The sequence below is a fragment of the Ursus americanus genome, chromosome 7 (assembly GCF_024610735.1).
Source record: "Ursus americanus isolate L20-20 chromosome 7, mUrsAme1.1.p, whole genome shotgun sequence".
Classification (NCBI taxonomy): domain Eukaryota; kingdom Metazoa; phylum Chordata; class Mammalia; order Carnivora; family Ursidae; genus Ursus; species Ursus americanus.
The window spans coordinates 50,243,944-50,270,091 of record NC_142133.1 but is presented as its reverse complement, the minus strand read 5'-3'; the positions used below and the strand labels follow the sequence as shown (position 1 = coordinate 50,270,091).

Here is a 26,148-nt window from a genome sequence, read left to right as displayed (position 1 = left end):
TCCGTTAAGCATGTGCCTTCAGCTCAGGTCATTATCCCAAACTCCTGGGATCAAGTCCCACGTGGGGCTCCCTGCTTAGTGGGGAGTCTGCTTCTCCCTCTGCCCCTCACCCTGCTCTCGTGCTCTCTCTCACTCTCCTTCTCTCAAATAAAAAAATAAAATCTTAAAAAAAAAAACACAACAGGGGTGCCTGGGTGGCTCAGTCGTTAAGCATCTGCCTTTGGCTCAGGTCATGATCCCAGCGTTCTGGGGTCAAGCCCCCACATCCGGCTCCTGGCTCAGCAGGAAGCCTGCTTCTCCCTCTCCCACTCCCCCTGTTTGTGTTCCCTCTCTTGCTGTCTCTCTCTGTCAAATAAATAAAAATCTGAAAAGCAAGCAAACAAACAAAAACAACCAAACACTTGAGTTCTGAAGAGAAAACTTGGTAGTTGAAGAGGGACAAGGGATCAGTGAGTTGTTTTTTGTATTGTTTTGTTCAGCAGCTTTCGCACCAAATTTGTATGCTGATGGAAGTGGTTGCTCCAGCAATAATCCCCTCAATTTTTTGCCTTCTAGGAGTCCTTAACTAGGGGACAGGAAATGAAGGAAGAATTCTCCTTGAAAGGAGCAGAGACATGATAAAACTGGAAGAGGCCAAACTTAGGTTACAGCTGCGTTCGTCTTGGTAGGTTTAATGGTGTCAGCATAGGATAGAAACAGAAGATAACTTTTAAGTGATACAGGAATGAAAACTATCAACTGACCTAGGTAAAGGTAAAATTGACAGGCTGAATGGATTCCCGAGGGGCAGGAGGACACGTTCAGGAGTGGTAGATTAATTCATTATCTTAATTGTGGTGATGGCTCCATGGGCGTATACATAGGTCAAAACCTATCAACGTGCACACTTTAAACGTGTGGTTTATGTTATGTCAGTTATAACGCAATACAGAATACAACTGTTACACACAAGATGAAGTTGAAAAACATCTGCAGGCATTCCTTGATAAACCCATATTCTGGGTGGACAAGTGATTCATAGGACTCATAGAAACTCAAAGGATCTTAAGGCTCGAAGTCTCTTTGGATGTCCGGGCCTCCCGCCACGCCTCAGGGATCCGGTCTAGATGTGGGGAGGCGGGTAGCGAGGACAGACCATTCCTTCCCCATCGCAGTGGAGTCTTCGCGACTTCAGAGTTGGGTGGAGAGAGCAGTCGATCTGGTGCCCAACATCTGCTTTTTTTCCAGAAGCCAGGGTCAGCATCAGGCATCAGCGTCGGAAAAAAAGGGGAACAGGAGGCGAAGGAATCTCTGAAGACCGCTCTCCTCCAGGCCTAATCGGCTCGCTAATAAACGCTGAACAGATCACACGCAGCCCTGGGCGTGGAGATGACGTGAAGCTGGTTTCTGCCTTCCTACCGCGGAGGGGGGAATGGGTGAGGCGGCCGCCCTCTGGCTCTGTTTAGTTTTAGACCGGCCCATTCACTCCACGGTTTAGGTTTCAAGTCGACCCTATAAAATCGAAGGGCCAAGGTCCGGCAGAACCAGAGGAACTACATTTCCCAGCAGGCCGTGGGCGCCGGGGTGCCGGTTCTTCTTCCCGGCGCGCCGGTTCTTCTTCCCGGCGCGTGCGGAGCAGTCGCTGGTTCTCGGTGTGCAAGCGGACGCATGGATCCCGCCGGCCGGTGGCAGAATCTGCCCAGCGGGCCTAGCCTAAAGCACTTAACTGACCCGTCTTACGGGATCCCACGGGAGCAGCAAAAGCCAGCGTTGCAGGAACTGACGCGGGCGCATGTCGAGTCCTTCAACTACGCTGTGCGCGAAGGGCTCAGCCACGCGGTGCAGGTGAGCGCGGCGTCCCTCGGCGCCGCTTACCCCTGCGCTCCCCGCGACGTGGCGAAGCTCCAGGCGGGCAGAGGAGAGGGGCCCCGCGGGGCTGGAGCAGGGAGGTGGGCGGGAGGATGCGTGTGTGGCTCTGGGGGAGAGGGAGATCCAGGCGGCGGGGGTGAGTGGGACCTGGGTGGAGTGGGGCACTGGCCTCGGGTTGGGGTCCCAGAAAGATGCCTGGGAGGTCCCAGTATAATCCCAAATAGTTGTACCCCTTGATCGCGCCAGACTCCTCGCGGGGCCTGGCAGTTGTAGTCTGAGTCGACTAGGGGAATACTAGATGTGGTTGTGATTGCTGGATTTTTTTGTGATTGCAATCATAGTATCTTGTAGGACAGTTTCAGTTTCTGATACTTGAACTGTCCAAATAATATGTGAGCCATTGAGGTTTCTCTGAAGATTAATTAATACTCCTTCACCATGTGGCAAAAGATAAGGCTGATGGGAAATATTTGTATCGTATCTGTGAGAAAACCCGTAACTAATTAAAGGTTAATTGGCACTGGGGTTTATTAAAACTGAAAAAAAAGAGTCCGGGATTGAGATGATCAAGGAAGGCTTGCTCTAAAATAAAAAAGCACATGTACATAAGAATTTTTATGAGGAGTAACATATAGACTGGTAGTTCTCAAACTTTTTGGTCCCAGGACCCCTCTCCCACTCCTAAAATTCTTGAGGGATCCTAAAGAGCTTTTGTTATCAGTATTTAGTCTATTAGAAATTAAAATTGAGAAATTTTTAAAACACTAATTCATTTGAAAGATAAATCAATTATATATTAACAGTTTTAATAAAAATATTTTTGGGGAGGAAGATGAAAATGGCGGTAGCCACGGTCTAGGTCCCAGGAGTCTGATGGCTTTAAAGGGCAGCTGGGACCATGGTGCTGTTGGGTACATAGACAGCCTCCCACATTACCAAGGACGTGCTCCTGGGGCCCTATCCCAAAACTCCAGGAGAACGGACCGCCACTGCTAGGAAGTATAACATGGGGATGGAAGACTACCAGCCATACGCAGATGACAGCATGGGGATATGTCAACTGCCGGAAGCTCCCTGACCTCTCATAGAAGGAGAGGGATCCATGTTATGACTGGGACCACCCAGACCTGAGGTTGAACTGGGGTGAACCGATGCAGTGGAACCTTGACATGTATATCAGGAACCTTGTAGACACATCCCTCATGTCTGTTTCCTGAAATCTCATGTGTAAGTACCTCTTGGGCTTCGTGGTCTTCATGGTGTTCGTGTTTTGGGCTGGGGAAACTTACCTTACCTACCAGCCCCTGGGGACAAAGTGGCATCCTTATAATAATCCGTACCTGGAACGAGGCAGCGGTCCCACCAAAGAGCCCAAACTGGTGGTTCTTTATGAGATCTAAGGAGGTTTCATCAGCTTTGTGCTCCCTAGCGGACTCCCTTCTTTCTAGAGATTTAACCTTAATGAAATCCCATAAAACTTAGTGCTGTGGTTTAAATTTTTTTTTTCTAAAGCAGAAAAAATTAAAGGTAAATGATGTTTTTGCATATCTTTTAAATGTCTAAGGGCTTATGAGAAGACAGCTGGATTGCCATTTCTGCTTCTGTATTCGATGGCTTGCGATATGTTGTTTTGATTGAAGTATATGTAGAAAGTGTAGCCTGCACAGATAATGGTAACTGCGGCTTACCTGGTACCATAAGACTAGGTGAAAATGTTGTTACATAAAACAAAGTAAAGTAAATGACTAACATTTATAAAGGGAAGAATAGCCTTTGTCATATTTTTGTTTATTTAGAGTTTTGCCCAATTCCGAGTGGGGGAGATGGATTCCTTCATTCTGTGAGTCCAAATTAATGCCTCACAGGCATCTTTTCAGAATACATTCGATTCTCATTCTTCAGGAATTTGTATTTGTGAATTGCCTACTCACTAAAATGTATTTGTAATCCCCAAATCAATATTCACCAACATGTGCAGAGTGGTGACAAATTTGAATCGCCCCATGTGCATCGTGTCAACTGAGGTCCAAGAAGGTGATGCTCTGCTTTCTTGTTTCAGGCTCTCATATTATAAATAAGTATCCTTTTAACAGTCTGTCCACTTTTTCCCATTCTGGTGCTTTTTCTTCGTGATTTTGCTGTTTAAGGTGGCCCTCAAGCCCAGTGGTAAAGTGCTGTCTAATGTTCCAACCGCAGAAAGTCTGTGACGTACCCCTTAAGAGAAAATCTGTGTTAAATAACCTTTGTTCAGTCGTGAGTTAGCACTGTTGACTGTGAGTTCAGTGTTAATGAATCAACAATATGTATTTAATAAGGTGTCCTTAAAACAAGGTTATGTATTGATCAGTTGACGAAGTGTGATCAGAGACTCAGAACCTAACTTTGTATTTCCCCAAGAACAGTGGTTCAGTACTCACTAATTCAGTGTCTGTGGCAACTTGATAGACCATGACTATCTCAAGTAATGAGATTGTATTGAGATATAGATGGTGCAGCTGTGGCTTGAAAAAGTGACTCTTCTCCCTTTTAAAAATTAATGCTTCATCCTTAAATAGGACAGGTTAAAATTTCGTTTTAGGATAAAATATTAAATTCTAAAGCAATGCCAGCTTTAGATAAAATTTTAAAATTTAGAAAAGGTCAACTGAACTGACATGAGGAGGAGAACCTTCTTTATATTCTTGGCTCCATTTTCGGCATTCTTGTTCTAACAGGAAGGCTAGGAGGTTGTTCACAGTTGATATGTCGGAGAGCTCAGTGATGCCCTTTCCTCAGAACAGCAGAGCTCCCACCAGGGAGTGGTGCAGAGAAACAGCTCTTGTGGAATGGGAGGAACCGCCAGGGCCACCAGCTATGTGGCTCTGGCTTCAGTGCGAGGCCATCAGGGAATGAAATGTACAAATATCAAAGAAGGGCATTAGACTGTCCGGTCCTAAATCAGGAGGATGCTTGCATATCCTTGCCCGTTAGCCGCAGTCCCATTTGTCTTGCCACGTACTTAGCAGACACCAGGTATAATAGAGAACGCAGGCACTTGGTTCAGAGAACAGCTTTGTTCTGTGCACAACTGTACCCTGAGCCTGCTACGAATTCGACACATAGTGGACGCTCACGATCTGAAGCAGCGCGTCATCTGTCGTTTTAGGGACTTGGAGTATGAGGAGAATGGTGTAGCTTTAACCATCTTCTTAGATAGGTCACCTTTGGCATGATGGACATCGGTGCTGGTAGAACGTGTGGGGTTTGGAAGCATCTTAGAGAAACAGGGCCTTGGAAACACAAGCAGCTCATCATGTGACTTGTATTTCAGGCTATCCCTCCCTTTGAATTTGCTTTCAAAGATGAGCGGATCTCTCTTACTATCGTGGATGCTGTCATCAGTCCACCCATGGTTCCAAAAGGGAACATCTGCAAAGAGCTCAACATTTATCCAGCCGAATGCCGGGGCCGGAGGAGCACGTATCGGGGCAAGCTGACAGTGAGTACCAGTGACAGCGTGTGACTCTCACTGTACGTTTGTGAGAATAAGGCTGATGCCTAGTACAACGTATACCCCAGTTCTGCTTTCTTAGTACTGTCGTCTAAGAGATCCCGTCTTCTAGATCTAAAGCATAAAAGCATTGACTTTACGGCCTTCCTCCTTAGTCTTCTAAAACACTTATTCTTGTAGATCCACATTCTTAAGTATTTTCTTCCTCTCCTTTTCCTTCAGGCTGATATCAGCTGGGCAGTGAATGGCATCTCAAGAGGAATCATTAAACAGTTTCTTGGCTACGTTCCCATCATGGTGAAGTCGAAGCTTTGCAACTTACACAGCCTTCCCCCCAAAGCCCTCATTGAGCACCATGAAGAAGCAGAGGTACCTGCGGGCGGCCAGTGGGCGGCAGGGCTAGGTGGCTGCAAGGCCAGGTGACGCTAGAGAAGGCCTGTGGTGGGGGTGAGCAGATGCGGCACTTGTCAGGGGGAGTCAGGTTTTCTTTCTCTGCTCCAGCTTCTGGATGGGTAAAATGGGGCTGGCTGCCTTGGGTGCATCCTGTGGAGGGCTCAGAATGAGTCTCAAACGAGACAGTCTATGAAAAGTGGCCGTACAGTTAAGAGAATATTATTATTATGGGGGAAGAGTTGATAGGTTTCTCCCGAGTTTTCTGTAGGATACACATGTAGAGATGTCTGCTTTACCATCAGAAAGAGTCTGTGAGCATATTAAATGCTTCCCCTACCTTCCCTTCAGCATTTCAGCTGCGGTCAGTGGTTTTGCAGTATTGAGCTGAAGTGAGCGAGAACAGACTCTGCGTGCAATGGGGACACTGGGTTACGGGGCAGGATGAGGGTGATGGTGTCAGATCTGGGTTTGACACCCAGCGGCTCCACGTACCAGCTTTGGGCACATTCCATCTTTCTGAGCCTCCGTTTCCTCTGCTGGGCATCACAACTGTGCCTCTCATTATTATGAGGATTAAATGGGATGGTAACATAGAGCACCTAGCATGCTTACAGCTGCTTCATAGTGAGGCAGTCGGTATGTAGTAGCTTTTTATTTATTACAGAAATAGGATACCAGAGCTGTAAAAAATATTTTCCTCTTTAGCTAATCTGAATTTCTGGTTTCCAGAGTTGTTGTACAAAGTTTTTTAACCAGGGGCGCCTGGGTGGCTCAGTCGGTTAAGCGTTTGCCTTCAGCTCAGGTCGTGATCCCGGGGTCCTGGGATTGAGCCCCACATGGGGCTCCCTGCTCTGCAGAGAGCCTGCTTCTTCCTCTGCCTGCCGCTCCCCCTGCTTGTGCTCACTCTCTCTCTCTATGTCAAATGGATAAATAAAATCTTTAAAAGAAACAACAACACAAAATTTTTTAACTAATTTGGGAAACCTTATTTGCCTGGAAGTAAAATGATTATTGTATTCATCTCTTTAGAGTAAGTTTGTTTTGTTTTGTTTTTTAAGTATCATTTCAAAACAAATCATTTTAGGGGACAAAAGGGCAAGTTAGGTCAGTCCTGTCCAGTGGAGGAAAGTACCCTGGTTTTCTTCCATACTTTTCTCCCAAGTCCCTAGAACCTTTTTAATGCCCTTGAGAAGACTATTAATCCACACGAGGACAGCGTCCGTACAGTTTCCGAGGGATCTGTAGACCCTTTCGCCTCCGTGTGCCTCTCGGCAGGTTGCACTACATCTGGCAGTTAGGTTCGTGTTCACAAGTAACGTATCACTGTTTAACAAATTAGAATTCATCTCTTTGGCAGGAAATGGGAGGCTATTTTATAATCAATGGCATTGAAAAAGTCATCCGAATGTTGATTATGCCTCGGAGGAATTTCCCCATTGCAATGATAAGACCAAAATGGAAAACCAGAGGGCCTGGCTATACTCAGTATGGTAAGTGGTAGTGACTTTTGGAATGTTCTCTTAAAAAAGTTTTGTGTTTCTAGTAAGCATTTCGGTGTTAAGATTTTATAGTGGGAAACCCTACTTTTTATTATGTATCATTTTTTTTCACATTGAAAGAACACATGTATTTATGGTATTACTTACGGAGATGGAGGTTGGCCTGACTTAACCAGAGGTAAGTATGGGCCTCAGAAGTCTTCTGGTGCAGGCTTCCGTGGCATTCTTCCTGGGGTCCCTGGCTGACAGCCACCTGGCCTCCAAGCACTCTCTGTGACAGTGCCTGGCTTCATAAGACATCTTAGAGTCTTGGGCAACCCTGCAATTAAATAATTTATTCCAATAATTGAGCTAAAAATCAGCCTCTATGATAGCTATACATACTGTATCTAGAATAATAGCGTCTCAGCAAGTCAGAATGCCTAGTCATTTATTCTTCTGCATCACTGATGCAGAATGTCTTAGCAATCTTTGTTTAACGCTGAAACAAAATCTATAAAATTCCGCTTTTCTCCATTTGAATCTTGGGTCAAGCCATCATCTCTTGACCAGATTCCACAGGGTATGGGGAATATAAAGTGCAATATGATCAGACTCTGCAGGGTGCTAGTGATATAATGTGTTATAAGACATGGACCCTGCTCCGGAAGGAAACTTTGAAGTCCTATTACAGTTGGCACTTTAGTTACTTTGGGTAGTTTTCAACCCGGGAGATTTTGCACCCTAGGGGACATTTGGCAAGGTCTGGTGACATTTTTAGTTGCCAGTCTTGGCTAACCTTGGTGATATGGCTCAGTTTTTAAGAGGGTAAAAATAATTCAGAAAAAAAAAATGATGAAAGCAATTATGGTATTACTGAGTTTTTGACTTCTTGCTTTGTTTCAATAGGAGTGTCAATGCACTGTGTGAGGGAGGAACATTCTGCGGTCAATATGAACCTTCACTACTTGGAAAATGGCACAGTTATGTTGAACTTCATTTATCGGAAAGAACTGTTTTTTCTTCCTTTGGGATTTGCACTTAAGGTATGACTTCATGAATACATTTCTTTTGCTACGAAGAGCTTCACGGGGCGGGGTCACATTCTTCGCAGAACGGATGGATGGGGTCTCCTCAGCGGAGTTCCTGCTATACCAGCTGTGCACTGCTCCATCACAATTGCCCAGAATTCAGTGGCTTAAACCATCAGTAAACATTTCCCTCTTATTGTTTCTGTGGCTGGGAATCTGGGAGTGGCTCGGGCTGAGGGCATGTCTGCCTCAGGGTCTCAGGAGTTGCAGTGAGATGTCAGTAGGGGCTGCTTGACCAGGGCCGGAGGGTCCACTTCTAAGGTGGTCACTCACGGCTGGCACATCAGTGCGGGCTGTTGGCAGGAGGTCCCAGTTCTTCTCCATGTGAGCCTTTCTGCAGGCTACTTGAGGTAGCTGTCTTCCCCAGGAGAGCAAGGCTGAACCCACAGTCCCCTCTATGATCTGTCCTTGAGAGTCACACATCCACTTTTTCACCATATTGTCTCGGTCACACGGGCCGGCACTGACTTAGTGTGGGAGGAGGCTGTGTAAGGCTGGGAGTACCAGAAGGCGAGGATCACTGGAGCCATCTTGCCGTCTTCTTATCATACAAGCCAGGCCTTATCTCGGAGAGTTCATTTCGATTCACCAATAGTGGAGTGCTAATTTTTCTCGGGTATTAGAAAAATACAGAATTGTTACCGAACGGGTGAAATGGTTTAGTTATTACGGGCAATTCAAAAGAAAACCTTTTTTTCTGTTCTAGGCACTTGTCAGCTTCTCTGATTATCAGATTTTTCAGGAGCTCATCAAAGGCAAAGAGGAGGACTCTTTCTTTAGGAACTCCGTTTCTCAGATGTTGAGGATCGTGATGGAAGAGGGCTGTTCTACACAAAAACAGGTCCTTAACTACCTAGGGGAACGCTTCAGAGTGAAGCTCAGTCTTCCTGACTGGTACCCGAATGAGCAAGCTGCCGAGTTTCTGTTTAAGTATGTGTGCTTTTGCTTACACTGCTTTTTGTGGCGCGGAAGCCGTCAGTGGTTCTCTGTATTGATTGTAGTTACAGCGCTGGTGGGTCGTCTGGGACTCAGAACGGCCCTGCGGGTAGGATTGTGGCCTAAGGAAGGAGGGGCCAGCTCTGTTTCTCTGGCCATCCTCACCTTTTCTTTTTATGGTAGTTTCATTTTATTGTATTGTACTTTTACACTTAGGTTTTGAAACAACTTCAAGCTTCCAGAACTGCTGCAAAAATAGTACAGTGGACACTTCGTTCACCAGCTGTTATCATTTTTACTATATTTGCTTTCTTAATTTCTCTGCACGTGGATAAACGGTTTTCTTTCTGCAACATCTGAAAGTTGTGGGCACCATGGCCCTTTCTTTCCCCAAGGCAAGGACTCCGTGTTCTGTAACCACCGTATAGTTCTTAGCACCATCCCTTTATGTAGCCACAGGTCCCAGCTTGAGCCCTGGAATGGCCAGTGCAACTGAGAAACTGAGTTCTGAAGTTTTGTTTTTGTTTTTTAAATTTTATTTATTTATTAGACAGAGAGCACAAGCAGGGGGAGCAGCAGGCAGAGGCAGGCTCCCCGCTGAGCAGGGAGCCCGAGGCGGGGCTCGATCCCAGGACCCTGAGATCATGACCTGAGCTGAAGGCAGATGCTTAACTGACTGAGCCACCCAAGTGCCCCTGAATTCTGAAGTTTATTTAATTTTAATGAATTTAAATGTAAATGGCCACATGGTGCTTGTCACGCCATGTTGTCAGGGAAGGTGAAAAGCAGTTCTTTGACGATGAGTAGGCGCTTCTAGGTAAACGGGACTTGGGCGCCTTGGTCAGTAGACCATCAGGTTCTAGTAGCAGCCGGATGGTTTTAAGCTTTGCTTTCTCTTTTGACAGCCAGTGCATCTGTATCCACTTGAAATCCAATACTGAAAAGTTCTATATGCTTTGTCTCATGACCCGGAAGCTCTTTGCCTTAGCCAAAGGAGAGTGCATGGAGGACAATCCTGATAGTTTAGTGAATCAAGAAGTCCTGACGCCCGGTCAGCTCTTCCTTATGTTTCTGAAGGTAAGCACCTGCTGCTGTCATCCTGGGCGGCTGTCCCTCTCGTGGAATGGTGTGGCACTTTCCGGCAGTATTGTTCCTGTGTGTTTATGATTTGCGGTCTGGGCGTTTTACATAGTCTGCCTTTTCTTTTTGTCTGTTTGCTGAGCAGTAAGGGACTTTATCAAAGATCTTCATTTATACCAAATTCGGAAATTTCCTTCATGGTTCTTAGAGGCTAAGTGAAGACAGCATCACATCTTAGTCATCACGTTAATGATAACACGTGACTGGCCTAACGTGTGTGATTTCCTTGCTTTTGCACCGGCTTTGTTTTAAGCTTCTGAACCTCTGAGTGTGCGACATGATAAGAATCTTCAGGAAGGTACACGACAGTGACATCATCTGAATTGCAGACTTCATGAGCCATCTCACTGAGTGCTGCCACAGGGATTGATGTGTCCTGTGATTTCTGTGCTTGGTTCTGAGGGCTTCTTAATGGCGAGGGAGTGAGAGAGCTCGCAAGGCTTCCCTTGCTGAACTTGACAATGGATCGGGTGGGCGCCATTCTTCATCTTCTGTGGTGTCTGCCTGCCGTGTCTCCCCTCCCTGCCCTAGCCACTGTCTGCTCCGCTTTATATGCCTCAACCTTGCACCGGAGGGGCTGGTGAACCTCCCAGGAAGCTTCTGGGATGCCTCTCCGGCTTCTCTTGCTCTGTCGGGTGCAGCCCTGACATCCAAGTCCGCAGTCACTCGACTGCATTTCTAAATCCAAAAAGTGCTAGCACCTAGAAAACGCGAGTGGGCAGGAGAACCTGACCTGCACTGCCGGAGGCCGTTTATAATTTTTATTGTTCTACTTAGTGTGACAGTTGTGCGTTTCACTGTAGATATGTGTTTGATTACACGCCAGTGCCTCAGTCTTCAGAATAAGTGTTGGGTTTATGCACCTGCCCAAAGTCAGTCTTTCTAAAGTCTAGAAAATTCTTTCTACTGAAATGCATTTGGCCCAAGTGGTCCGTAAGGTACTGCTTCTTGAGGAAAAGTTTGTTGTGAGGCTTAAATAAATACGCAAAGTGCCAGCATACAGAACCTGCCCAAGAAATGCTAGCTGCTGCCTTAGCAGGTTAACGACAAAGTGACAGTAGGCAGTTGTGTAGCTAGGGAGAGAGGTTAGCTCCTCATTCCCCCCCGTCTCCTCCTGTCTTGGGTTACAGAGCTGCTGCCGGTGTCTCCGATGCTCACTTGTGTCTTTCTTTCCTCTTTTCTGTCTCTTCTGTCTTATTTTCCATTGTGTTCACATTTCTAGGAGAAGAAAGAGTCAGTCTTTCCTACTAGTTTGTCAGCTCTCTTATATGCTGGGTGTCATTTGGAGACTTCAACCTCTTCTTAGTTGTTTTTATCGTTAGGACAATGGGCTGCTGCTTGGTCTCGAAGCTTTGTTTTTGTTGCCTGTTTCTGCCTGTTGATGCTGTTCTGACTGCTTGATAAGAGCATTTTCATGAAAAACTTTTCTAAAGCCAGAGCAAAGCCTTAGTGTCAATAATCTTGACTGGGAGCAGTTTTGCCCCACTCCAAGGGACATTTGACGGTGCCTGGAGACAGTGTGGGTTGTCACAGCCTCAGGGTGCTACTGGCGTCCAGTAGGTAAGGGCCAGGGACACTGCTGGACCTCTGTGCGGGTGCACGGCCCTCACCATGAAGAACTCTCCAGCCAAACTGTCAGTAGTGCCGAGGTGGAGAAACGCTGATGTACGGGAGTTTGCAGCTTCTGTCTTAAGAATGCCTGACCTACACTAGTGCATTGAAAGGCTGGTTTTCAGGTTTATAGGCCAGACGTTTTCCATGTCAAATGTATAAATCAGTGGGCCTTTGTTGCAGACGTACAGATTATGTGGAAGTAAATACGAAACATGAATAATTTGAATGTAATGGCTTCAATTTTATTTCAGGAAAAAATGGAATCTTGGTTAGTGTCTATTAAAATAGCTCTAGACAAGAGGGCTCAGAAAACGAATGTGTCCATAAACACTGAAAATTTGATGAAGATTTTCAATCTGGGAACAGACCTTACAAAGCCATTTGAATATCTTCTTGCCACTGGGAATCTGCGTTCTAAAACAGGTAAAATTAAATCGATTGGCTTCATTTTGGTTACATTTTATTTGCTCAGTGGAGATTTATGTATTGCTGAGAGAGGTCCTCTTTGAAAGTGAACTTGTCCCTTTCAATACAGACCGATTTCATGTTGTAGATTTGACAAGTGTGTATCAGTCTGAAGGGCCTGAGACAAGGCATCTGTAGACCGTAAATCCACTCCTCGTTGTCACATGCATCTCTGTGCTCCTGCCGGAATACTAAAGACAGTGTAGAGCTGTGAGGAACGCTTACCAGCACAGGTAGTCAGGGAGGGCTGTCGATACGTGCCCGTCCCTAAAGCAGGTGCATCACCAGGGCCTGAAAAACGTACATGGTCATTGAGGGCCCAGAAATCTTTTTTTCTAAAACAGATGGTACTGATGCAATTTATTTTTTTAGGACTAAAAACTTCTTACATATTCTCCAGCCTATCTGATGAATCCCATTTAGTTACTTGCTGTTTCTTAGTCATTTAATATTTCCCACAAAGGAGGTAGTAGTAGAGGAGAGAGGGAACACGGGGGGCTAATATAATTTGGGAAATCGGGATTTTTACTGCCTTTTTACTAGTTTCGTAAACTCTTCCCACACTCATCAGAGCTAATAAACTTTGTGATAGTTCACTCTGCGATTTATAGTGTGCCCTGAGGTGTTTGTCCTCAGAGCCTCAAATTAAAATAGACTTGTGTTTTTAAGTTGAGCCTGTTTCTGAACGATTTTTGTTTTATGAAGGTCTTGGCTTCCTGCAAGATTCTGGCCTTTGTGTTGTGGCTGATAAGCTGAACTTCATACGCTATCTCTCCCATTTCCGCTGTGTGCACAGAGGGGCCGATTTTGCCAAGATGAGGACCACCACGGTACGCAGGCTGCTGCCGGAGTCCTGGGGCTTCCTGTGTCCCGTGCACACCCCAGACGGGGAGCCCTGTGGCCTCATGAACCACTTGACCGCTGTGTGCGAGGTCGTCACACAGTTTGTATACACGGCGTCTGTTCCCGCTTTGCTGTGCAGCTTGGGTATGTGGGGTGCAGCCAGAAGCCGTCTTGTTTGGGGGTGTGGGTTTTAACAGGTGCGAACTATTAAGGTTTGCTTCTTTGGGGGCTGAACGGAGAATTCCTGCAAGAATTCTGTTTCTTCTTCTGGGCAGGAGTTGGGCTGGTCTCTTGGCTCTAATATAGGTCAGGTGTTGTTTTGTTTGTTTGTTTGTTTGTTTTTTTGAGAATGAGTGAAGGAGAAATTAAATATTGTAGTTTTGTTCTTTCACCACCACCATCCCCCCAAAAGATGTCAAAGCATTTGACATAAAGCAGCATTCAGCATTTAATATCAGAAATAACGTTTTGGGTCACTCTCCCTGCATCTGGTGGCTCGACCGCTGCATCTCCAAGTAGGAAAACCAGTGTCATTTTGCAGGAAGACAGTTAAAAAGGAGTTGTCTAGTCTGTACCCTGATGTCATCAGAGACATAGCCTTTGTTCCTGGGGACCTTCTAGCTGCTCTCTCTGCCTTGGTAGAATGTCCTGGAATGACCTCAAAAGCAAATACATTTTAGCAAGTAGGCAAACTCACAGGTGTGGAATCCACAAATAATGAGGATCAAATCTAGTTAGGTTTTGGGGGGAAGGTTAATCCGTTGACATGGTTCAGATCAAAATGTAGAAGGTAGACAAGGGAAAGCCTCTCTTACATCCCTGTCCCCCAGCTGCTCTTCCCCCCCACCCCCCTGACAGAGTCACTAGTTGCTCCGTGTGTCCTTGCTGAAGTGATTTAGAAACACTCAAGTGATAGAGAAATGTTCTGGCTTAGAGACGAGCACTAGAGGTCTAGAATGACGAAGCGGTTGCTGAGCCCCTCTGGAGGGAATGCTGGCGGTAGGGAAAAGCATCGCGACGTGAGCGTTCTGTTTGTTCACTTCGCCAGGCGTCACTCCGGTTGACGGAGCTCCACATCGACCGTACGGCGAGTGCTACCCCGTCCTGCTGGATGGCGTCATGGTTGGCTGGGTGGATAAGGAGCTCGCGCCTAGCATTGCAGATTCTCTCCGACGTTTTAAGGTGATTTGGGGTCTTTGTGAATTGTCCTATGCCTTGATCTTAGTTTGTCAGTCGTTTTCTCATTGTTGAGGTAGCCCCAGGGCCGTCTAGAGTGGTCAGGGGGTCTGGAGGTCAGAAGCTAATTCCAAAAGTGCCTGGGGGCACCTGGGTGGCTCAGTCAGTTAAGCATCTGCCTTTGGCTCAGGTCATGATCCCAGGGTCCTGGGATCGAGTCCCGAGTCAGGCTCCCTGCTCAGCAGGAGCCTGCTTCTCCTTCTGCTGCCAGTCCCCCTGCTTGTGCGCTCTCTCTGTCAAATAAATAAATCTTTAAAAAAAAATTATACAGAAGTGCCCGTGCTTCCCCTACAGTGGTAGAGTCTTGTCTTGTGCTGGCCTTGTAGGTCGGCATCGCGACAGATCCTTTAACCCGAAGGCATTTTTTTGGGTAGTTTCCTTGAGGCCCCAGTCTAACAAATTTTAACTTTTTTTGTTTTGTAAATACTAGTGGCATATAGGGGGCCTCAAAATATCTTTTTTATGTTTCAAGTAATATTAAAGATAGGCAAGATATAAGTCATAAGATATAAGTTCACTCTTGAAAGTTTATTTTATTTATTTTTTAAAAAGATTTTATTTATTTGACAGAGAGAGAGGCAGCGAGAGAGGGAACATAAGCAGGGGGAGTGGGAGAGGGAGAAGCAGGCTTCCCGCTGAGCAGGGAGCCCGATGCAGGGCTCTATCCCAGGCCTCTGGGATCATGACCTGAGCAGAAGGCAGACACTTAACGACTGAGCCACCCAGGCGCCGCTTGAAAGTTTATTTTTAAAAAGTCAAATAGAATGACCCTATCCATCTCCTGAAGTTTTTCATCATCCCGGACTGAAACTCTGTACTCATTCAACAGGAGCTCCCCGTTTCCCCCTTCCCTAATTCCTGGTAACCACTGTTCTGCTTTTCTTCGTGAACTCTGACTTTGCTAGGTACCTCATGTCAGTGGAATCATACAACAATGTTTGTCCCTTTGTGTCTGGCTTCTTTCACTCAGCATATTTTCCAAGTTCATCCATGTTGCAGCATGGGTCAGAATTGCATTCCTTTTTAAGACTGAGGAGTATCCCGTGGTATACACCAGCACATTTTGTTTAGCCATTCATTCACTGGTGGACACCTGGGTTGCTTCTGCTGTCTGGCTATCATGCATAATGCTGCTATGAACCTGGGTGTACAAGTAACTGTTCGAGTCCCTGCTTTCAGGTTTTGGGTGTCTACCTAGAATTGGAACTGCTGGATCATACGGTAATTCCGTGTTTCATTCTTGGGTGTATTTGGGGGAAAATCTGTAATAAATTCCCTTAGATGTATACTGAGTGTATTATATTAGTTTATTCCCTAATAGTCATCGTTCTCTAATAACAGTGATGAATAATGAATTCTAATTTCCTGGAATAAATCCCACTTGGTCATGGTGTATTTTTTTAATTGACCTAAGTATCTGCTTTATAAAAAGAATTAGGACGTTTTCCCTTCTTTTCAATGCCCTGGAACAGTTTATGGATCATTGGGTTGTCTGGTCCTAAGTCTGCTAGAATTCCCCTGTGAAACCATCTGGCTCTAGTACTTTTTTGGGTGTAGTTTCTGGATATCTTTCTTTCTTTCTTTTTTCTTTTTTTCCCCTAAGACTTTATTTATTTATTTGAGAGAAAGAGAAACAGAGCACAAGCAGGTGGAAGGGCAGAGGGAGAGAGAGAAGCAGACTCCCCATTGAGCAAGGACCCCGATGTGGGGCTCGATCCCAGGACTCTGGGATCAGGACCTGAACTGAAGGCAGATGCTTAACTGACTGAGCCACCCAGGTGCCCCTGGATACCTTTATTTCTAATATGGAAATTGATCATCTTTTAAAAGGCTTTCTACCTCTATTGAGGTCTGTTTTAGTAAACTGCATTTTATCCATTTCATCTTGATTTCTTAGAGGTATGCAGAGTATACCCCTGATTTTAAAATTTAGTTTTATTGGATTTTTTCCGGTTGTCATTTCTTCATACATTTGTGTGTGTCCCCCCTTTTTTCCCTTGATTAGGTTAAAGCAAGGGGTGTTTGTTGGTTTTTTTTTTTTTCCTTTTTTAAGAACCAAGAATTTTGATTTGTGCTTTGAACCTTTTTCAGTACTTATACCTCATTAATTTCAATTTTTATCTTTGTTAACTTGGGGTTTTGTGTGTATGTGTGTCTGTTTTTTGGTGGTTTTTTTTTTTAGCTTTTGCATTAAGATTTTAATCCATCTAGTTTTCTTGAAGACTCGATTATGTGACTCCCCTTAAGTTCTGATATATAGGTTTCATTATTTTTTCACATGACTGTAATATGGGTTTGTATTTTACCCAGAAGTTGATTAATAGAAGTTTTGTTGTTTTGTTTTTTAAATTCCAGGTGGAAGGGCCTTTTCATTGAACACAGTTTAAAATAAAACCAGTACTATATTCTAGACATATTCTGTATATAGTACTATGTTCTATTCACGTACTATATTCTAGACATCGGAGGACAAAGTTTCACTTAGTGTGTTCACACGCACCTTCTCGGTTTACCTTTCCCCCATCCTCCCTTGTTACCATTTTGCCGCATAATGGGGCTGAGCCCCCCAGAAGGCAGGGCTTTTGCCAACTGTGGATACTGGGTGAGTGGCATTCTGTGTGGTGATGAGACTGGCAGGGCACTAGGTTGTTACTGGCATAACTAATTTCCTGATACTGCTTTTTATATTTGACCTCCTTTCCCATTCTGCCCACCTCCTGGGTGGCAGGGGATAGATGAAAAACACATCACTCCTGCTTAATTAAACTCTCTCTTTGTTGAAAACAGGTGTTGAGAGAAAAAAGAATTCCTCCCTGGATGGAAGTGGCCCTTATCCCCATGACAGGAAAACCAAGTCTGTACCCAGGATTGTTCCTCTTTACCACTCCTTGTAGACTGGTGCGGCCTGTGCACAACTTGGAATTCGGCAAAGAAGAACTAATTGGAACCATGGAGCAGGTCCGTAGAGCATCGTGATTGGTGCCTGTGTGTGCTCATGTAGTGTACAACTTGCGGAGACTTAGTAACCACTGTATTTTACAAGTGTTATCGGGGCGCCTGGGTGGCTCAGTCAGTTAAGCGGCCAACTCTTGATTTCGGTTAAGCTCGCGATCTCAGGGTTGTGGGATCGAGCCCCACATCGGGCTCCCTGCTCAGTGGGGAGTCTGCTTCAGATTCTCTCTCCCTCTCTATCTGCCCCTCCCCCTGCTGCCTGCTTTCTCTCTCTCAAAAAAAAAAAATCTTTTTATAAAGAAAGTGTTGTCATTGTTTAATAACAATTGGGCATTTGAAAGAAAATCAGAACTCACTTTCTGCTTTCTCTGTGACCAGCACAGAGCCGTTTTCGCATGGCCCCTCACTCCGCTCACACATTGAGGGAGAGCGTGGGTGGTCACATTACCTGCCTTCCCATCCTGCCCAGCTCCTTTGCATCTGGCTCTGCCTCGGGTGGTGAGGTGGGAACATTCGGTGAGACTTACAATATTTGCCTACGTCTTTGCAGTTGCGAAACTGTGGGCTTTGTGCTACCTTAAAATGTCTTTCTTCCTGTGCTTCACCGTTGGACCGGGGTGGATTTAGGATGAAATGTGTCAGGCAAACAGTAGTTCTGACTGGAAGCCTCCCTGTGCTTCCCAATGGATCCTATCAGTGCTCATGATGCTGAGTGGGGAAGGTTTTTGTTCGTCTTTGAGCCTTAAGCTCTGAGAGAGGAAGAGTCAGTATGTTAGCAGTCGTTCTGTGCCGTGAACTTCCTCGTCCTTCCTCTTTTCCAGATCTTCCTGAACGTTGCCATCTTTGAGGATGAGGTTTCGGCTGGAGTTACCACTCACCAGGAGCTCTTCCCTCACAGCCTGCTGAGTGTGATCGCCAACTTCATCCCTTTCTCCGATCACAACCAGAGTCCTCGCAACATGTACCAGTGCCAGATGGGTAAGGGGGGGGGTGGTATCCCACAAGAAAGGCGCTTGTAACTTTTTTATTGTGAAATCATTTCAAACTCAGAGAAATGTCGTGAGCATGGCACAAAGAACTCCCGTAAGCCCTTTATGTGGATTCTGTTAACATTTTGTCCCACGTGTACTGTTTTTCATTTGGAGGTAAGTTGCAGACCCGATGCCCCTCTAGCCCTAAATATTTCATTGTGCGTTTCCTGACAGTAAGGGTGTTTTCCTGCATATAACAAGGGCAAGTGTTAACATCAGGCAGTTTAACATCGATGTCATTATACTGCTTCGTAGTCCTTACTCGGATTTTGACCCAAAAATACCGGTTATGGCACATTTTTTTCTGTGTAGCACCCAGTCCAGGATCACATGTCGCATTTAGTTGTCGCATCTCTTTAGTCTTTTAAATTAGATCCTTGGCCTTTGTCTTTCTTGACAATGACATTTTTGAACAAAAGGGTAATTTATTTCGTGGAACGTTCATCGATTTGGATTTGTCTGAGATCTTGTGAATTGATTTTTGAAGAACACAAGCTGTTGTCACCCACGCCTCACCACTTCCGGTGCTCTGCCTGCCTCCTGAGGATTCCGGTTTCCATTAAGTGTCGTATCCCTTGAGCCTGAAAACCTTCCTTTAGCACTTTTTTTATAGTTCAGGTTGCTGGCTACAAATCCTCTTGGTTTGTATTTCTCTGAAAATGTCTCTGTTTGTCTTCGCTTGGAACTGGATGTACGATTCTGATTTGACAGTTATAATTTTTCCACACTTAAGAGATACTCCTGGGTCTCTTCTTGGTCTCTGTCATTTGTGCTGGAAGTCAGTGGGTATGTGTCGTCATTTGCTTGTATATAGTGGTTATTTTCCCGTCCCTGAGATTTTCTCATTGTATCTGGTTTGTAGCCGATTGAGTATGATATGCTAGATATGATGTTCTTTGTGCTTGGGCTTTACTGGTCTTCTAAAATCTGTTTTAAAAGGTTTCAGGGGCGCCTGGGTGGCGCAGTCGTTAAGCGTCTGCCTTCAGCTCAGGGCGTGATCCCAGCGTTCTGGGGTCGAGCCCCACATCAGGCTCCTCCACTATGAGCCTGCTTCTTCCTCTTCCGCTCCCTCTGCTTGTGTTCCCTCTCTCACTGGCTGTCTCTCTGTCGAATGAATAAATAGAATCTTTAAAAGAATAAAAAAATAAAAGATTTCATCAAATTTGTAGTTTTCTGCCATTATTTCTAGAAACACTGCTTCTGCCCCATTCTCTCATACCTCTGAGATTTCCGTATGTGTCATCCATGTTAAACCTTTTGATATTGCCCTGTAAACCGTGGGGTTTCTGTTCCCTTTTTCTTTTTTTCTCTCTCTTCAGACTGGATCATTTTTATTGATCTATCATTACCCTCACTTTTCATTCTATTTCAGATACTTAATTTTTCTGCCTAGATTTTCCGTTTGTTTCTTTTTTATACTTTGTTTTCTCAGAGATTGCTGTCTTCTTTGGGAACATATTTTCCTTTATCTTTTTGAGCATAGTTGTAACAGGTTTTTAAAAACCATTGTCTGGGGCGCCTGGGTAGCGCAGTCGTTAAAGCATCTGCCTTTGGCTCAGGGCGTGATCCTGGCGTACCGGAATCGAGTCCCACATCGGGCTCCTCTGCTATGAGCCTGCTTCTTCCTCTCCCACTCCCCCTGCTGTGTTCCCTCTCTCGCTGGCTGTCTCTCTGTCACATAAATAAATAAAATCTTAAAAAAACAAAAACAAAACCATTGTCTGCTAATTCTAACACCTTTTTTTTGAGATTTATTTATTCATTTATTAGAGAGAGAGTGCTCTCGTACCCAGAGGGAGAGGGAGAAGCAGAAGCAGACTCCCTGCTGAGCAGAGAGCCCAACGTGGGGCTCGACCTGAGCCACCCAGGTACCCCGCTAATTCCAACATCTTGGTCATCTCAGGATTAATCTCCATTGATTACATTATTTCTTGCGTATGGGTTGTGTTTTCCTGTTTCTTTGTATTTCTAGTACTGTTGGATCATATCAGGAACATTGTGAGTGATAGGTTTTAAGACTCTGGGTTCTGTTATGTTCCTTTGAAGAGGACTGGTTTTTAGATTCAACTGATAGGTAGCTGAACACAGGGGTTAAAGTATGTTCTTTTAGCCTTAGGGGGGTGCTTAGATCTGTCCCATGCATACATAGTTCAGTCCACCAAAGATTTGGACTCAGTTTATATGTAGAATGTAAGGGTCTCCCTTTATGGTTTTTCGTTTCTAAAACTTCCCCCCTTACTATCCAGTTGCTGTTGTGTTCTGAACTCTATTCCTTGGCTCTTCAAGCTAGTAAAACTGTAGGTTTCTATCTAGGTTGTAGCCACTGTAGTGACTGCACCATCAGGCCAAAACAAAGAAAAACATTAAAAACTGAAAAAGCTAGTAGTTCACTATGTTCCGTTTCTTTTGTCCAAGTGTAAATGACTCTCCAGTTCTCACTGCTTTTGGTTACTCTCCAGTGCTTTCAGACTCTGGGTGTGGGTGTGGGTGTGGGTGGGTGTGGGCATGCGCGCACGCCGTGTGGTGGTTTTTTGTTTTGTATTGTTCTGGGTCTTATGTGCTGAATGTGGTCTTGTAGGAGTAGCCTTCTGTTACTGGAAGCTGGAAGTCTCCTTTTCTATATTTTAAAATTCCACTATGTATGTATGTGTGTGTATACACACACACACACACACACACACACACATATAGTCTTAAAAATCATTTTGTTTCAGATTGATTCTCTATAATGTAAAGTAGTAGAAAGAAGTCTTAAACTTCCCTACCCTGTGTACCCCACACCCAGAATTAACAAATATTGACATTTTGCACTGTGTGTTTAAGAAAGTAATCTGATAATGGTTACTGTCCCCTTTTCACCCCTTCTCTTCCTCCACTAGTAATACCCTGTAGTTTATATATATCCTGTATTATCCCCTTTTTATGTTTTTCTTACGTTGTACACATGTCCACAAACTAGTACGGCATTGTCTGGGATGTGTTACAAGTGTACATAGATCGTATAACGTTAATGTCCTCCTGTGCTTTCTCAGCATTGTTTTCATGGTCTGCTTACATGGATACGTGTGGTTCTGCTTCATTCAGGCCGTGTATTAGTCTGCAGTGAGCAGAACCACCACGATGGATTTAATCATTCCCCTATGGTGAATGTTTTATTGTTTCCAATTTAATATATGACCTTTATAATCAAGGGGAAAAAACAAGATGCTAAGGGTTTTTTTCCCTTTGTAGGGAAGCAAACCATGGGCTTTCCGCTTCTTACTTACCAAGCTCGATCAGATAATAAACTGTATCGTCTTCAGACTCCACAAAGCCCCTTAGTGAGACCATACATGTATGATTACTATGACATGGATAACTATCCAATTGGGACAAATGCCATCGTTGCTGTTATTTCTTACACTGGCTACGATATGGAAGATGCCATGGTAAGTTCTACCAAGAGATGTACATTCCTTTTAATTTTCAACTTTCTGTTTACTGTTTTTCTATGTCCTGGCATGTGAGCACTCTGTCAAATGATTAATTGCTCGTCTCCATTGAAACTGGCAAGCCCTGAGGGATAGTCACTAAATATTCAGATATGCATATATTGTGCGTATTTGAGTGCATAGTATGAGTAGATATTGAATGAATATAGTCTTGGATAAATCTACCTTTTATATTTATGCATGATTAGGTTGTAAGCCATGTATAAGTGGGTTTTAATAGTGAGGTGGCTTGGAAAATGTGGAGTGTTTTGTTTAAGATTTTACTTATTATTTCTTTGAGAGAGAGAGAGCATAAGCAGTGGGGAGGGGAGAGGGAGAGGGAAAAGCAGACTCCCCACTGAGCAGGGAGCCTGCCACGGGGCTCGATCCAAGGGTCCTGGGATCAGGACCTAGGCCAAAGGCAGATGCTTAACTGACTAAGCATGCAGGCGCTCCTGAAAATTTGGAGTTTTTAGAGTAGAATGCCAGTTATCCTAAGCCAAGTATTTTAATTCTAACCATTTTTATTGTGAAAATCCCCATTTGGCCGCAGTCTCTTAAATGAATGATTCTTTGACCTTGTAGATTGTGAATAAGGCCTCCTGGGAACGAGGCTTTGCCCATGGAAGTGTCTACAAGTCTGAGTTCATAGATCTTTCTGAAAAAATTAAACAAGGAGATGATAGTCTGGTGTTTGGAGTCAAACCTGGTGACCCGCGGGTTTTGCAGAAGTTGGACGATGACGGATTGCCGTTTATCGGGGCACAGCTACAGTACGGAGAGCCGTATTACAGCTACCTGAACCTCAGCACCGGGGAAAGCTTCGTGACGTACTATAAGTAAGTTCGGGTACCCAGTGCTCTTTTTTATTTTTTTTTTAAATTTTTTTTTTAAAGATTTTATTTATTTATTTGACAGAGATAGAGACAGCCAGCGAGAGAGGGAACACAAGCAGGGGGAGTGGGAGAGGAAGAAGCAGGCTCACAGCGGAGGAGCCTGATGTGGGGCTCGATCCCATAACGCCGGGATCACGCCCTGAGCCGAAGGCAGACGCTTAACCGCTGTGCCACCCAGGCGCCCCCCAGTGCTCTTTTTTAAAGGCTGTTTCTCACTGAAATTGCGGAGGTCAGTGAAAGTTATCTTGTAACAGGAGAATTTTGGAGAAGATATAAGTGGTAGCTCAGTTAGTAACTCAGTCATAACTGAATCGGCGTCTCTTATATGAGACAAGGTTCTGTGTCTGCTGGACGGCCTTTGTTTTTCTACTTCTCTTGTCTGTTATGATTTGACAGGCTGCCTGTGACTTTTAAAACTAGGCCATTCAGACTTGATCATCTCTCTCATGCATATTGTTAGGGATTTCCCTAGCTAAAGAAGTCAAGTTCATGATGCCTCTTGTTCAAAGTAAAAAATGTGTAGCTTATTTGACATCTATGAAATGGTTTCAGCAGGAGGTCTTCGTAATCGTGTTCTGGTGGTCTCTGTTGCTGTCCTTTCAGATGAGCAGAGTTAGGTCGCGAACAGAATGGTAGCCCTGTTTGTAAACACTCTGAGGGATACCAACTCTATTTGGACTGGAGAATAGATGTGAGAGTAAGTTACAGATATCCCTTACGAAGATGAAGCACTAATTATGTCAATAAAACTTAGGTGTCTTTGTCATTTTAAAGAAAACAGTTTGACCTTCCGTCTGCTTTTTTCCCCCCAGGAGTAAAGAAAATTGCATTGTGGATAACATCAAAGTGTGCAGTAATGACACCGGCAGTGGGAAGTTCAAGTGTATTTGCATCACGATGAGAGTCCCCCGGAACCCAACTATCGGAGATAAATTCGCTAGTCGCCACGGGCAGAAGGGCATCTTGAGCAGGTTGTGGCCAGCGGAGGACATGCCGTTCACCGAGAGCGGGATGGTCCCCGACATCCTGTTCAATCCTCACGGCTTCCCCTCGCGCATGACCATTGGGATGTTAATTGAAAGCATGGCAGGGAAGTCTGCTGCTCTGCACGGTCTGTGCCACGATGCGACACCCTTCACCTTTTCAGAGGGGCACTCGGCCTTAGAGTACTTCGGCGAGCTGTTAAAAGCCGCTGGCTACAACTTCTACGGCACCGAGAGGCTGTACAGCGGCATCAGCGGGATAGAACTGGAAGCAGACATTTTCATAGGCGTGGTTTATTATCAGCGTCTACGCCACATGGTCTCGGACAAATTCCAGGTTAGAACCACGGGAGCCAGAGACAAAGTCACGAACCAGCCTATTGGAGGAAGAAATGTCCAGGGTGGCATCCGTTTTGGGGAGATGGAGCGGGATGCTCTTTTAGCTCATGGTACCTCTTTTCTCCTCCATGACCGCCTCTTCAACTGTTCGGATCGCTCGGTAGCCCACGTGTGCGTGAAGTGTGGTAGTTTACTCTCTCCGCTGTTGGAGAAGCCACCCCCTTCTTGGTCGGCCATGCGCAACAGGAAATACAGCTGTACTTTGTGTGATCGCAGCGACACTATCGACACCGTTTCTGTGCCTTACGTCTTCCGGTATTTCGTAGCTGAACTGGCCGCTATGAACATCAAGGTGAAACTGGATGTCATTTAACTCCATGTGGCCTTTTGGGTTAGGAGAACTACCAGATTAAAACAAAATACACCTTGAGCTCAGTGACGATGTGACTTGGTTACTCTGGAGTTTTTTCAAGGGTATTTGAGTTTTCCACCAGCCAAGAATCTGGCAACTAAGAATTCAGGATTTCTGAGTCTGACCAGTATAATAACTGCTGAAGTTGATTTTTCAGTAAATTTGTTCAAAAATTCCACAAGTATCTTAAAAAATGATACACCAATAAGTAGAAGGATATATAGGGAAGTCTTTCCAGCCCCAGGGTCTTTGTACCCTGCTTTCAGTACATCTCTGTCTAGCACAGAGGAATCCAGTACAAATACGATGCAAGCCGCATATGTAATTCTATACTTGCTTCTGTCCACATTAAAGTAAAAGCCAAGGGTAGCTCTACTGAAGTGTAATTGTTACATAAAACTGCGCGTAGCTAACGTGTACAATTTGATGGGTTTGAGCATACGTATACCTGTGAAATGATCACCACAATCGAGGTAATAAACATCACCTCCAAAAGACTCCTTGTGCCCTTTGGGGTGGTGTGTGTGTTTTTTTGGTAAAAACACTGACATCTACCCTTTTTTTTTTTAAAGATTTTATTTATTTATGTGACAGAGAGACAGCCAGCGAGAGAGGGAACACAGCAGGGGGAGTGGGAGAGGAAGAAGCAGGCTCCCAGCGGAGGAGCCTGTTGTGGGACTTGATCCGGGAACGCCAGGATCACGCCCTGAGCCGAAGGCAGATGCTTAATGACTGCGCTACCCAGGCGCCCCTGACATCTACCCTTTTAACACACGTTTAGGTGTACGATAGAGTATGGTTAACCACAGGGAGAACTGACTCATCTTGTATCCGTGGAACTTCACGCCTGTTCAGCAGCAACTCCCCATTTCCCTCCAGCTCCTGGTAGCCATCGTTCTAGGCTGTGAGTTCGACCCTTTAGATACCTCATACAAGTGAGATCATGCAGTATTTGTGCTTCTGTGACAGGCTTATTTCACTTAGCATAATGTCCTTCAGTTTTAGCCATGTTGTTGCATATGGCAAGGTTTCCTTATTTTTTTAAGGCTGAACAATATTCCACTGGATGTGTAGAGCACATTTTCTTTACCTGTTCATCTTTTTTTTTTTTTTTTTAGATTTTAGTTATTAGAGAGAGAAAGCACCAGCAGTGAGGGGGTTGGAGTGGGGAGAGGGGAGAAGCAGGCTCCCTGGAGCCCAATGTGGGGTTCAATCCCAGGACCCCGGGATCATGACCTTAGCCGAAGGCAGATGTTTAACCACCTGAGCCACCCAGGCGCCCCTGTTGTTCATCTCCTGATAGACATTTAGGTTGCTTCCATACCTTAGAAATACAGTGTTCATATGCTATATTTTATTTAATGTAATACAGTCAAAATGCCATTTCCACATGTAATAAATATAATTTATGGAGATATCTTACATTCTTTTTTCACACTAATCTCTCAAATCCAGGGGCCGTTTTTTCTGTGTACAGTATTTCGTTGTATGGATGTACTGTCCGTTGGTGCGTATTTGGGCCGCTCCATTC

The 26,148-nt window shown here is 44.9% G+C and overlaps 1 protein-coding gene and 1 pseudogene across 1 annotated transcript; both read left to right on the top strand.

Annotated features, from left to right (window-relative positions):
- The first annotated feature begins 1,578 nt into the window (after positions 1-1,578).
- POLR1B (RNA polymerase I subunit B) lies at positions 1,579-25,114 on the top strand. The gene is made up of 15 exons (XM_045808927.2): positions 1,579-1,824; positions 5,159-5,326; positions 5,561-5,707; positions 7,089-7,221; positions 8,119-8,255; positions 9,007-9,230; positions 10,142-10,313; positions 12,242-12,413; positions 13,161-13,442; positions 14,347-14,480; positions 17,322-17,492; positions 18,308-18,464; positions 21,749-21,945; positions 22,573-22,826; positions 23,696-25,114. The coding sequence occupies exons 1-15, from the start codon at positions 1,648-1,650 to the stop codon at positions 24,576-24,578; spliced, it is 3,408 nt and encodes a 1,135-aa protein (XP_045664883.2). The 5' UTR covers positions 1,579-1,647; the 3' UTR covers positions 24,579-25,114.
- Positions 2,008-5,152, top strand: LOC123799751 (NADH dehydrogenase [ubiquinone] 1 beta subcomplex subunit 8, mitochondrial pseudogene; annotated as a pseudogene).
- Positions 25,115-26,148: the final 1,034 nt, after the last annotated feature.

Coding starts and splice junctions, on each gene's coding strand:
- POLR1B (XM_045808927.2), top strand. CDS start 1,648: ATGGATCCCGCCGGCCGGTGGCAGAATCTGCCCAGCGGGCCTAGCCTA. Junction 5,708..7,088: donor AGCACCATGAAGAAGCAGAG/GTACCTGCGGGC, acceptor TCTCTTTGGCAG/GAAATGGGAGGCTATTTTAT. Junction 12,414..13,160: donor GAATCTGCGTTCTAAAACAG/GTAAAATTAAAT, acceptor TGTTTTATGAAG/GTCTTGGCTTCCTGCAAGAT.